Source organism: Orbicella franksi, chromosome 5 (genome assembly GCF_964199315.1).
Source record: "Orbicella franksi chromosome 5, jaOrbFran1.1, whole genome shotgun sequence".
Classification (NCBI taxonomy): Eukaryota; Metazoa; Cnidaria; class Anthozoa; order Scleractinia; family Merulinidae; genus Orbicella; species Orbicella franksi.
In genome coordinates, this window is record NC_138149.1 from 31,769,901 (window position 1) to 31,782,917 (window position 13,017).

General features: G+C 40.9%; 1 protein-coding gene across 2 annotated transcripts in view; it reads right to left on the reverse strand.

Moving 5' to 3' along the window:
- LOC145488233 (uncharacterized) overlaps nt 1–13,017 on the reverse strand; it is a 50,148-nt gene that overhangs the window by 4,488 nt on the left and 32,643 nt on the right. For both annotated transcript variants that reach the window (XM_081467055.1, XM_081467054.1), the window contains 20 exons: nt 12,472–12,525; nt 11,690–11,743; nt 11,043–11,096; nt 10,711–10,764; nt 9,954–10,007; nt 9,328–9,381; nt 8,985–9,038; nt 8,295–8,348; nt 7,220–7,273; nt 6,269–6,376; nt 6,121–6,174; nt 5,968–6,021; nt 5,395–5,448; nt 4,883–4,936; nt 4,034–4,087; nt 3,154–3,189; nt 2,301–2,318; nt 1,999–2,016; nt 1,612–1,638; nt 396–527 (listed from right to left, as the gene is read on the reverse strand). In XM_081467055.1, the coding sequence (XP_081323181.1) occupies nt 396–527; nt 1,612–1,638; nt 1,999–2,016; nt 2,301–2,318; nt 3,154–3,189; nt 4,034–4,087; nt 4,883–4,936; nt 5,395–5,448; nt 5,968–6,021; nt 6,121–6,174; nt 6,269–6,376; nt 7,220–7,273; nt 8,295–8,348; nt 8,985–9,038; nt 9,328–9,381; nt 9,954–10,007; nt 10,711–10,764; nt 11,043–11,096; nt 11,690–11,743; nt 12,472–12,525 (1,095 nt within the window). The remainder of the gene's footprint in view (nt 1–395; nt 528–1,611; nt 1,639–1,998; nt 2,017–2,300; nt 2,319–3,153; nt 3,190–4,033; nt 4,088–4,882; nt 4,937–5,394; nt 5,449–5,967; nt 6,022–6,120; nt 6,175–6,268; nt 6,377–7,219; nt 7,274–8,294; nt 8,349–8,984; nt 9,039–9,327; nt 9,382–9,953; nt 10,008–10,710; nt 10,765–11,042; nt 11,097–11,689; nt 11,744–12,471; nt 12,526–13,017) is intronic.

Below are 13,017 nucleotides of genomic sequence, written 5' to 3' on the forward strand. Positions count from 1 at the left end.
GGTTTATTCCTTAAAGGTGCAACTAAAATAACGGTCCTTTTTCTACTATCAAAGGAACAACTAATCGTTTATTGTAGAAGCATCTCGCACGAAAGCAGCAAAACAGTGCTCTTTCATCACTTTCGTCAATCACGTCCGTCAATGAATGAATGAATAAATGAATGAATGAATGAATGAATAAATCAATCGATCGATCGATCAATCAATCAAACGACCAAACAATCAATCATCAATCAATCAATCATCAACCAATCAATCAATCGATCGATCAATCAATCAATCATCAATCAATGAATCAATGAATCAATGAATCAATCAATTTAGCCCTTCTAAAAGGAACGGCACAGGTTCGCGCACGAGACTTGAAAAAACCAACAGATATCTTCCATACTTACTCTGTTAAATCCACCTTCACTTTCTTCTTCAGGGCCTGGTTCAAACCCATCACCAGGGCCGCCTCCAGGTCCTTTTGGTGGTCCAGTTCGGGAAATACGCACCATTGATGGAGCAGGGTAGCCAGGCAAACCCTGTTAATAGTAACACGACAGGTTACATAAGTACTGCAATGACTCTTATTTTAGCTTGGTACTAGAGCGATTTACAAGCTTTTAAATAGGTGGTTCATAAACGACAGTAGCGTCTTCAGCGACTTATTAAGAGCGTTATTTGCAAAGCCAGTTAAGTGAAAACCCTAACCCAACCATGAGTTGGCTTGTGCAAGTTTCCCCATGTTTGTCGCTGTTATAGGCCTCCCATCGCTTGCCGCGCTACGTTTTTCCCGCGCTTTTTGCCAAGCTTACGCTAGTTACATGATTTTCCCGCCCTTGAATGCAGCTGGGTTCATGTCTTCCCGCGCCTACCAACCTTTACATATTTTCGCGCTCTTTCTACTCAGCACACCACTACATGTTTCCCACGCTTAAGGCGAGTTACATGATTTTCCCGCCCTTGTATGCTGCTAGGAAAAGTCTTCCCGCGCCTGCAAACCGAGATCATTTTTCGCGCTCACCGATAGGTTGGGTGCCTTTAAGTGTATATACGGCCAACAGGGTTTTATAGTTTTGGTATCTCTACAATGTGCAAAAGGGCATTCTACGGAAAAAAGTTGGATTCCGACATTTTAACGCCCTAAGATCTAGCTTTTAAGTTCCCGTTACAGCCACGCCCAATGAAGTTTACCGTGAGTCAGTGCAAAAAAAGAGTCTGGGTTTCTGAATGGGTCGTGACGTCATGTCAGGAAGTGTCAAATCCTGCTAGTTCAGGTCATTGTTGTTTCAGTAGTGGTGAGGAGTTTTCGTCGACAAAAATCAAACAAACCGAAGTTGGTGAAGCAATGCGGTCGTCAGGCAAGGAAAATAAAAACATGAAGCTTTGAGACGTTCCTGAAGTGACGTCATTCGTCACCAATCTTTCATTACGCGGTCAACTCATTAGGCGTGGCCGAAGCGGGAAATTTAAAGCTTGATTTTATGGGAAAAAGCATCGGAATTCTTTTTTTTTTTTGGTTTGAATCTATTTTTAGATATTATAGAGATACTAAAACCACAAAAACCCTGTTGGCCGTATGGACACTAATTCTACAATAACATATTCCTAGATCCCAGTACTTACGCGTTCGCCAGGAGGTCCAGGGGGTCCCTGCAAAGAAACAGCAACTTTATTAACAAAATGACTTCAACTTATGGGTGGAAATATTCCACTAAAGATGAAAAACGTAGCTGAGTTTGCATCGGTTAAGGTGTCGTCTTATCAAAGTATTCATCAAAACAAAAAGTTGTCCTGGCAATGAAAAGTGAATGAATTTTTACGGAGACATTAAATCTATAAATAATTTTATCAAGTTTGGGTCGTGCTTTGAAAAAAGTCTTTCATTGGCTTGCATGAACACTCTCACAATGGTAGATGTAATTTCAAGTTAATATCTGGCTGCCTTTGCAGCTCGGAACACATCTAGTCAAAGTGAAACAAGACGAAGGTTTAGAATTGAGAAGGACGTACCGGTCTGCCTGATTGACCCTATAGAGAGAAAAAAAATAACAATAGTAATATTCAGCATTGCAACAACTTAAGTTTATAAAACATAAAAACACTGCGGATAAAAACAGGAGGAAGAAAACCTCGCTTATCAGTTTCACTTTTTCCACAGATCAGAGCTTATAAGTAAAGCTGTTCAGTTTTACAGAGTTTCGTCTGGAGAGACTGAAGGCATAACTATCAGTAATTTTTTAAACCTCAACTGGTATACGGTAAGACAACAGTTTTAATACCGTGCAGGTTTAGCACGCATGAATATAACTTACCGCAAATCCTCGTGGTCCCTGTTCAAAAGCGACAAAGAACAAAATGAAGTTAACAGACAACAATGACAAAAAAGTGAGATTAAAAAATAATAAAAATTGTCATGAAAAAGGGAGAAATCATGAGATTTATCGGCAAAGAATATAACCGATACACTATATAGTCGCAGTGCTACAATAGATGTGCAAAACACTCGGAAACACTAATCCTTCCGTTCGCGTTGAATTCGCGAAAGTACCTTAACTTCACGTATGGTACTAGTGAGGTGTTTTTCAGTTTAATTTTAATGATACTTTGCCACATATACGCCAAAAGATTGTGGGATAGTCACAGAGGGAAACTAATTCCCATTTTAGGACCACTCTCCTTTCATTAAAATTTAATGAGTAAAAAAACTTAATTGCATATTATTTTTCTCACTGAAGAAGAGCTACGTCACTTTTTGCGCATCCTGAAAAGTTAAGCCTAAATTTTTCAAACTTGTCGTTTGTAATTCGCGACAATCTTCTCCATCCTTAACTATCCTTGTTCCATCATGGTTTATTGTTATTTCTTTAATGTTTTTCTATCTTAGTAAACTATTACTTTCAGGTTTTCTGCAATGGAAAGTGTGGTTTATTTCCCGTAGCTTCCAGAGCCTCGTATAACTCTGCGGTAGCGTAACCACCCGGTGTGAACAAGGCAACAGATTCGATTCCTTTTGGTTTGATGAATTTGGATTTGTTTTTTTATGTAGTGTCACTGTCAGATTAACTTGTTCTCTATTTCTATCATTTTATCCAAAAGGCAGAAGGTGCTTGTGGAATAAAGTTTCTCGTTTCGACAACAATCATTGAACACAGTGAAAATACCTACCGGACGTCCTCTGAGACCCTTAGCTCCAACAGGACCCTACAAAGAAAGAAAAAATAGTGATAAACATACAGTCTATCCTAACAGTATTAGCACGTGGTTAAGTTAAGAGGATAGGAGACAAGAATCAAGAAATTCATCAATTAGTCAATACAGTCGAACCTGTGTCAAGCGGTCACCCTCGGGGAATGGCTAAGTGACCGCTTAATACAGGTTGCAAGAAAAACAGGTCAAACATAATCAGTGCTGAAAAGATATTTGACCTCAAATTAGAAACATTTATTTCCGGCGTTTTAATGATTTGCGAAAATAAACAAAAAATCATTTGTTGTACCTCGTGTGTTTAATACAGGTCAAGACAATAGAAAAGGTCCTGTTGGGACTTCGCAAACGGTGACCGCTTAATAGAGGTCAAAATTAAAGAAATTAAGGGAGGTAATTTACGGAACTTTGAAAACTGACCGCTTAATAGAGAGTGACTGCTTACAGGTTCGACTGTATTTCCTTATAATTGTGGTTCGCGGGTGCAGGTCCCGTTCTGACCAGTACAGGGCTCGAAAAAAGAATTCCAGCTTTGCCTGAGACGAACAGTTCTCAAATTTTGCTTGCCCTGGGTAAGTTTATTTTTCTAATTTAGCTGACAGACAACTAGCTTGAGCCCTTGCTCATTGGGCAAGTGAGAATAAAAGTTACTCGCCCGGCAGGAAAATCCACTCGTCCCGAACGACCGGACGACATCGAGGCCTGCCACTAGCTCAAGAGTTGTTTGGCGGCATTAACCCCTCGGTCACGCTTCTAGGTAGACGTTTACAAAATTCTCCAACATTTTCAAATCAGCGCTCAACCACACAAGAAAGAAAAAAAAAAAAAAAGAAAAACTTACCGGTAAACCTCTGAACCCGTCGGGCCCGCTTTCACCCAGAGGACCTGGGTCACCCTATTTTTAATTGAAATAACAACGTTCAAAATACATGAACTCATCAATGTGGTGTGCAGTCCAGACATATTCAATGTCTTTACATCTTTCAGTTAGTTTTCCAAACTTCTCTACCAAAGAACTATCAACTACACGCGCAAATTTTCGCTCTCTTTATTTTAGATCGCTTTCCATTCGACGAAAAATTCTGGTTTGAATTTGCGGAAATTACCAGCGACAAGTGGAACAGCATTCTTCAGAATTTTCGGAAAAGAGGACAACCTCGCGAGGTACCCTCAGATTTTTGGAAATTTCCCTTCCATTTTGATTTTCCTTCCGGAATTTCCAGAATTTTCGGTCGAATAGTTCGCTCTTCGGAAATGAAACAATTTCCAGATTTTCTGGAAACTTTCCCACGAAATTGCCGTACCATTTGTCCCCGTTTGGAATTTTTCGGAACTTTTGCTTGAATAGAGAGCACCTTTACTTTGTCCAAACTTCTCAACCAATCAAACACGTGCAAGGTTGTGGCATCTTTCTGTTGGTTTGCCAAACTTTTCAACCAATCAAACGCGTGCAACGTTTTGAACTCTTTCTGTTGGTTTTCCAAACTTCTCAACCAATCAAACACGTGCAATGTTTTGACCTCTTTCTGTTGGTTTTCCAAACTTCTCAATGAATTAAACGCGTGCAACCTTTTAACATCCTTCTGTTGGTTTTCCATACTTTTCAGCTTGTGTTAGAGCCGAAAACCAAACGTGTGGAAATAAATAAATAAAAAAAAAAAAAACGCGCAAGATTTTATATAATACAAACCGGATCGCCCTGAGGTCCTGACGCTCCATTGCTGCCTGGTTCCCCAGCAATTCCCTGGACAGGTAGAACAGAAATACAACATTACCACCTGACCCTATACATGGTTGCTATGATTACTGTATGATAAGCAAGGGTTCGTGGAGAGGAATGAAACCAGTTAATGATTTACCAAACCAGTATTACAGCGTTTATATGGAATTTAATGTTAAATAGTTTCTGCAAAATTTGTACTCTGAAATATTGCATATTTCATGAACGTGACGGTGCCTAGAGATCTGATTATAATTAGCATAGATTTCACGATTTTATTTCTCCGTTTACTCCTTAGTTTTAGTTTCGATTGAGAAGATATATCCAACACTCAAGACAGTGTTTCACCTCATTATCAAACACCTCGAAGCTCTTCAAAAATACTCCGCTGCGCGTCGTATTTTCAACTCTTTTCTCGGTGTCTTGAAATGTGGTCAAACACGGTCTTTCGTGTTTGATATAATTACGTAAAATACACTCACCATTCTGCCTTGGAGACCTTGACGGCCAGGCGACCCTTGGATTCCACGTTCACCCTGGAAAATAAAGATTAAAACTGGTGATCAGATTCGGGGTTAACATTATTGTATACTAACTGAAAAAAACTCAAGCAAAAAAAAAAAAAAAAGAAAAAGCTGAGCATTTCGGGTGGGTATGCATCAATGACCCTTTCTTTGGTTCACAAGCCATCTTTCAGGGGCAGTGAAGGAAAACTGATATTGTAAGAAGCTTGAAATAAAAACAAGTAGAGGAACCACAACACGGCCGAAAATGAAAACTATGGAACAGTACCTTCACGTGGTATTGTTTACTGTACTGTATAAGATGGTTACAACGTTTAAGTCTGCAGCTGAGACCCGAGTGTGTGACCATTCAAATGAAAGCTATGGAACAGTACCTTCGTGTGGCACTGTTTTTGTATGCCAGCAAGGTGGTTCTAATTTTTTAGTCTGTGAATTAAATCCTAGTGTGTGACCATCTCAAATGAAAGCTATTGTTGTATTGCTCAGTATGCTCTACAATCTAAGGCGCAAGTAGTAAAGAAGTCAATATACCTTCTCCCCCTTGACTCCTTGGCCTCCGCGTGCTCCTTTTGCACCCTCAGCTCCCTAAAATGGAGAACAACAAGTTGTTATTTAATACCGACATAGCTAAAAATCCCTTTAAATTGATTTGAGGATGAAATACTTCTAGTTCTCATTACTTACAGTATTTCCTGGCAGTCCACGATCGCCGTTGGCACCATTTTCACCTGGAGCGCCCTAGAAAAAGAAATGAAAAAGAAAAAACAAAACAAAACAAAAAAACGTTTTACACGAGGCTTGTATCAGTGCAAAATCGAACCATGGGCTTTACCTGCGATCCTATGGGTCCGCGGTCTCCCTGTGCACCTCTCGGCCCAGGCCCTCCACGGGCTCCCTGAGCACCATCGTTTCCTGCCAGGCCTGGGAATCCCTTGGCGCCCTGTAGGATAAACAGCACATGGTCACTTGAAGTTATCAGACGAACGTGAATACAAATGCATTCTTCAGACATTTGAGCAGCAGCTGAATCGAGCTGGCTGAAACGTTTCTCATGTAGGCCTAAACCGGCTTTTTGTGTGCCTCTGAATATTGTGACGAACATAAACCTTTCCAAGAACGTTAATCAAGTGCTATCTGGAAGACACTCTCTTGTAAGGGTTTCAACATCTTTCCCCCTCTCTTGTTCACTGGTTACATATGATTCCACTTTATCACAAGGAGAACGTCGTGACAGCAAAACACACAGATCTAATAACAATTACACTGCACGTGTTGTCCACTGATTTGTTCGCCACCCTTAGACTGCTGGTAGCCGGTTTTTTCTCTTAGGGTCACTTGGACGAGTGTTTAGCCATTGCGAACACAAAAACGCGGTAGTCTCGACCCATTCTCCTTTAGGCTTAAGCGTCTCGCCTCATAATAACCCCTGCTGAATTTCGAGAGATTAACAGACTGCCAACAGTCTACCGCCCTCTACTGAAAACCATATGAAATGAAAATTCTATATGTATTTCTTTTCACAAAAATGTGAACTATAACGGCCGTATTACCACGTTTTTATTTGAAATTGAACGTTGCCTTAACATATTTAACTGGAAGGTAGCTCCGACACGAAGACACACTCTAAATATTCCCAGAAAATCGACGTCATGTTCCGCCTCACAGGCTTGTTACTTAACCTCGCTAAAATGTTCCCAGCAACCCCACCTAAACAGGACATTTGTTACAGAAGTAGGCCGAGGGAATAAATCAGAAAGACGTGATGAAGAGCTAATGAAGTTACCTTTACTCCTCTTTCGCCGGGTGCTCCGGGTGTTCCGGGTATTCCGGGTGTTCCCTACAAACACAGCATGACACAACACTTGCCTTGAATTTTATTTCTTTAAGCTGTTTAATTAGGTTGTATTACATTTTTTTTCCCATTAGAATAACCCACTCCTCATGAATACCACACCACTTGACGCCATTTAACTAGAGACATTTTTTTTCTCATTATAACAGGCCATGCCCGAGTTGCCTTTTGCCTCCGTATAAAAACGAGTCTTCGCACGAAATCATTCATATGAAATTGTGTTTCCCCTACAGGTTCATTTTCGTACAATTAACTCCTTTTCATATGAAAGGTTTTGCATGAGGACTTGTTTTGAAACGGAGGCGGAAATGGCCTATTATCGTTGTTTAACCCTCGTCTACAGTTTTACGGGTATTCTCTGGCTTGTAATCCGTATTCAGCGTGCCTTAGTTTCTTGTGAAAAAATTCGACTGTTGCAAGCGGCTCTCTCCACTATTTGTTGTATTATTTGCCCTTTACTTCTCATAGAAATGTTTTCTATTCGGCTGAGCGAAGCGAACGAGAATACCAGTCTCGTATGTCTCGCAAATGTGCAACAGGATACGTTCACCGATGTATGTACGAGACCGTACCGAATAACGTCGACAAAAGTAAGGCCACGTTATTTATTCTCACTTTCATCTTCAGAGCGGCGATCTGATGACTTGTGCACTGTATTTCGGATTGACTGAGTATTTTTGGATTCGAGCCTTGTCTCACGTCACTTTCACAGCGTCTTTTGCGGTGTATAAATGGGTACTGACAAATTCAACTGCGAAGGGTAACCCTGCGATGAGCTAACGTCTCATCCAGGGGAGAGTTGAAATACTCCTTGACTCTTCATTCTACAGAAACCAAGAAAGCGCCAATGCAATGGGTTTACAGGCTCAAGCACGGACTTTTCCTTCCGTCCATCTTCCTTTGACATCCCTTTGCTTGGTCATAGGCATCGTTAACACCTTAGATTTGAGCTCTACAATGTATGTGTAATTCGTATGTGCGTATATTATTTTACATCATAACTTACATCTGTGCCTGGGAAGCCGGGTTTACCAGGTGGTCCGGGGGGTCCGTCAGGTCCCTAGAACAAACAGTGAATAGTTTAAGAACTAAATCATTTAATATATGTTATTCAAAATAATAGTGGTCTGATGGTTAGCGCATTAAAGCCCGTAATCGAGCGGTCCGGTTCAAGAGCCGGCTCGGGTCACTGTGATATGATCTTGGGTAAGACACTAACTCTCAAGGCTTTTTAAGCCGAGGTGTATAAAAGGGTAGCAGTGGAGTGTTTGGCCAACCTCAAAAATGCTGGCATTCCATCCCGGCGGAGTAGCAAAGCTCATAGTCGTTTCATGCTACTGAAACCTGAGAGCTAAGCAAAGACACTTAGCCACACAGAGCCTTAACAATTAATAATTGTCCTCATCGCCTTCTAGCGTATCTAAGCACACCAGTCGAAATATACAATTAGATCACCAGTCAGTCACTCCTCGGGTGTCCAATGACAACATTCAGGTGTCCTGCATTTGATTGGGCTCTTATTTTTAACTGAATCTTCCTTCTTCGTACAGAGATTATTATCATTATTGCTACCAGGAATTGCTTTGTCTTCATTTCCTTTCTATTCTGTCTACGCTGAACAAGCTGCGCTCTCCCTTTGCAGTGGACATTACGCGAAAGATACAGACTGGACTCCACTCAGTCCCATTCCTCTCACCTCTTCTCCGGGAATGCCATCAGCTCCAAGTTCACCCGGGGCTCCAGATTCACCCTGAAACAAACACATGTGAATGACGTAAGAACGGAAACCTTACCCTAATCTAGTTACCATATCTCTTGGAGGCGAAGGCAAAGAGATCTGGGACGAGATTAGCCGTATGCAGCGTGTTCACACAGACGATGTGTTTTGCACAGTGTGACCACGGTTTAACCAGGTCACGTGACAGGCTTCTGCATTGGACCTCGGTATGTAACAATTCCCAGCGATTTATCCCGCCTACTGAAACAGTTGTTTGTCTTAAACAGTCGGCCATCTTGGATTTAACAAACTTTTAACTCACCCTTGGTCCTTTGCGGCCGGGGGGTCCCTGGGGACCTGGTCCACCATTCAGTCCCTGCAAAAAACATTTCAGTGTTTTGTAATGCAGTAACCAGGAAAACAAACAAACAAACAAACAAACAAACAAACAAATAAATAAATAAATAAATAAATTAATTAATTAATTAATGACCAAGAAGCGGGCAAGATACTTCCTTCTCGCAGTGCCTATCTCCGCCTGGCTGATATGTTGGGACATCTGGATAGCTCAGAATGATGGCAAGTAGCCTGAAATGGACTAGCATTCCATCTAGGGGTAGCTCGGTTATGAGCCACTGAACTTTAGGCTTTCTCATTTAATAAACGATCAGGAGGATTTTGGATTGGATGCTGACCAGGAAATTTGAGGGATTAAAATTCACTTTACTTGTGAAAATATATAATTACATGCAAGTTCATTTTCTTGGAAAACAATTGTTACGTAGGCTAAACTCTGACAGCCCCAGTTTTTGTTTTAGAAACTGTAATAATTATAAAATGTCTTCAATTTCAAATTCTGCACAAGCATCAATCCTGTCTTGTAAATCAGAGTGTGGTGGGAAGTGATCAACTTTTAAGACCATAAGTGATTCTTGTCGTCATACTTACCGCCTCGCCTATGTCTCCTCTCGGTCCTGGAGGACCCGGAGGGCCTGGGGGACCCTATCAAAGAATAGCAAAGAAACAAAAAATTACCATATGACCTTATCTGGCTCGCTGGTAGTCCGCTATCAAAACAATGTGCCATAATACGTGGAAAAGAGCCACGCAAGGTATCGTGAGAGGGACCAAACCTTTAAGAGGCCGGAGTATGACATTTTCCATCTCAGCTGTGCACACTCTACTAAATTTGGCAATTCAAAACTGCTTGCAATTGCTGCAAGTTTTCCTTATTTTCACCCGCTTTTCTTATTATTGGTCCAGCCTGTTACTTCACATCAATGAATGGCAATCTTGCAGTAACCGTCAAGTTTCTGGATCAAACTCAGCCACGTTACCACGTTTTAAGTCTGTGGATGAAACCCTAGTGTGTGACCATTCAAATGAACGCTATTAAGCAGTACTTTCATGTGGTACTGTTTACGCTGTGGTTCTAACGTTTAGTCTGTGGATAAAAATGGGGCGTGTTACCAGTACTTCGTTTGGTACAATTTGTTGTGCTGTACAAGGTGGTTCTAACTTTCAATAGCAAGTTTGTGACCATTTAACTGACACCTGTTGAGCTCTAGTTTCGTGTGGTGCTGATAGTTTTCCAATTCTTCTCAAATGAAATTCACACTTTTGACTTAGAATTAGAATAGTTCGCTGTTTTCTGTCTACTACACTCAGGACACAAAACAGACTTCAACACAAGCTTGATTCTCACCCGTTTGCCTCTTTCTCCTCCACTTCCTCTCGCCCCTGGTCTCCCGTCTTGACCCTGTTAAAATTGAAGAAAATTAGAAACATCTATCAACGCATTGTAGATTTGAAGAGCGTTTTGACTCATTTTCTTTTCTCTGATTTTTATCGTCCATCTAATGAAATCTATGGTGCACGATGTAAACAGTCAGTCAGCATAAATAGCCATAAACCTTTCTTCATTGTTATCTATCTCTTTTGTGACTAGGTGTCACACAAGGGCTCGACTTTGTTCATTTACCGGCTGTTAAAAAAAGTCTGAGGAGCAATTGGGAGAGCATAAAAAAGGAGACTTACAGGCTGTCCGGTCAGGCCTTGCTTGCCATCAGCACCGGGTTCACCGGGATCACCCTATCATGTACAAAAGGAAACAAACAAATCCTAAATAAACGAACGAACGGGTGAATGAACGAACTACCGAACGAACGGGTCAATTAACGAACTATCGAACGAACGAACGAGTTAATGAATGAATAAATGAATGAATGAACCAACCAAGCAACGAGTGAATTAATGAATGACTAAACGAACGAGCAAACGAACGAACGAATGTAAGCATGAATAAATGAACGAACGAACGAACGAACGAATGAACGAGTGAATGAATGAACAAATACATAAATAACTAAACAAACAATATCAAATAATCAAGACATCAAGTCGTGACGTTAATAAGAACGATAAAGCTGTCTAAGAAGTTGATAATAAAATGCAATACTCCATCAAGAACTTTCTGTCCCATCAATGATCAAACTAAGTCACATAGTGTCTCTCTGATACAATAATGGCCAGTTTGAGAGAAGTCTTAGACGACAAGAGGGGCAGCCACTCTTTTAAGTTGCCAGTTGCGACAGAAAGTGGGGCAGAGCACCTTCGCCAGTTAGCATAAGGCTTCTCTAGTCAACTTGAACCAAGTTTTTACAGCCCCCTCCAAATGACAATACCTTTGCTCCGTCCAGTCCCCTCTCTCCGTCTGGGCCGGGGGGTCCGACAGGTCCCTGTTAAGTGAACAAAAGATGACGAATCATTTAAAAAAGGGGGTCGGGGAGGGAGAGCCTCAGCTATTCTACAGCATTGCCACTGAGGTGATAACTTAGAACACCTTTGCTATCATTTCAATTACGCCATTTTTCAATTCAAAATGGCTTGTAGTAAAATTATTTTCATTGTTATTTTCATCATGTTTGACTACTAGATACGAAACTCTCTGGCGAGGGTTACTTGACATAATATTTCAGTCGAAACGATCACTTACAGTAAAGTTATTTCGCAGCTTAGTTTGAACATAGTTAATGGTTTGAATTGTCAAAATAAGTTCTTTCTTTTATTTTCCTCTTATCTTTCGCTTGTTGAAGATACTTTATTTCTCTTTATCGGTGTCGAAATATCTTTGTACTTAGATATCAATTGCTATCAGTTTGTTGATTTTTTAGATGAGTTACAACAAGACTAGTATATTTCTTGGAGAACAGATTCAAGTATCTCTCGATTAAGTTAACTTGTCCTGTGGATTCATCCCACAGCCTGCGGGTCTACCGGACGTGTCACGAACGTGTCATGTATTCTCAATATCTGAGGCGATCTATCTTGCAGCTTAGGGTTTGCTAGATGGTTTATCTTCGGGACGAGATACTACACTAGCATGAAGATTTGAATCACTTCAGACTGAAATATTTGACAGAATGCGTTTTGTAAGAAAAAGCAGTTCCAATACAAAGATACTCACAAGAAGTCCAATAGGTCCTGGCGCTCCATTTTCACCCGGCGGTCCAACTGTTCCCTGTTGGAAAACAAGTTAGCAAAGATCATTTCCTATAACGTTCCTTCCTTGCGATACAGCCGGTAAACCTGCGGTGCAGCCAGAAGTACCACAGACAGGTTAAACCGGCAGTGTAGACTCCCTGCGTCGCAGGCTAAAGGTCCTCACACTCAGACCTTTAACTAGTTAGAGCGGTTTTCTTTCGAGTGTCGAAAAGTAATTGGTTTTACATTACTACACAACACGATTGGCTTAAAAAACTCGCGCCACTTTTTTGTCCAATCAGAAATAAAACCAAAACCAATTGTGACCCGCCTGCACTCGTTTTCCCGCGCTTTGCGTGAGCTGCATGTACTTCAAGTTGTGATTGGTTTAATGAATTGTTTGTGTCCTTTGTGATTGGTTAGAGTTATGGCATTGTTTAAGTGGATGACATGTAACTAGCTTCATACTCATTATGGTAGGGTAAGGTCTGACTGCGCGGATTCGGCACTAGATCTAAAATTGAATTTT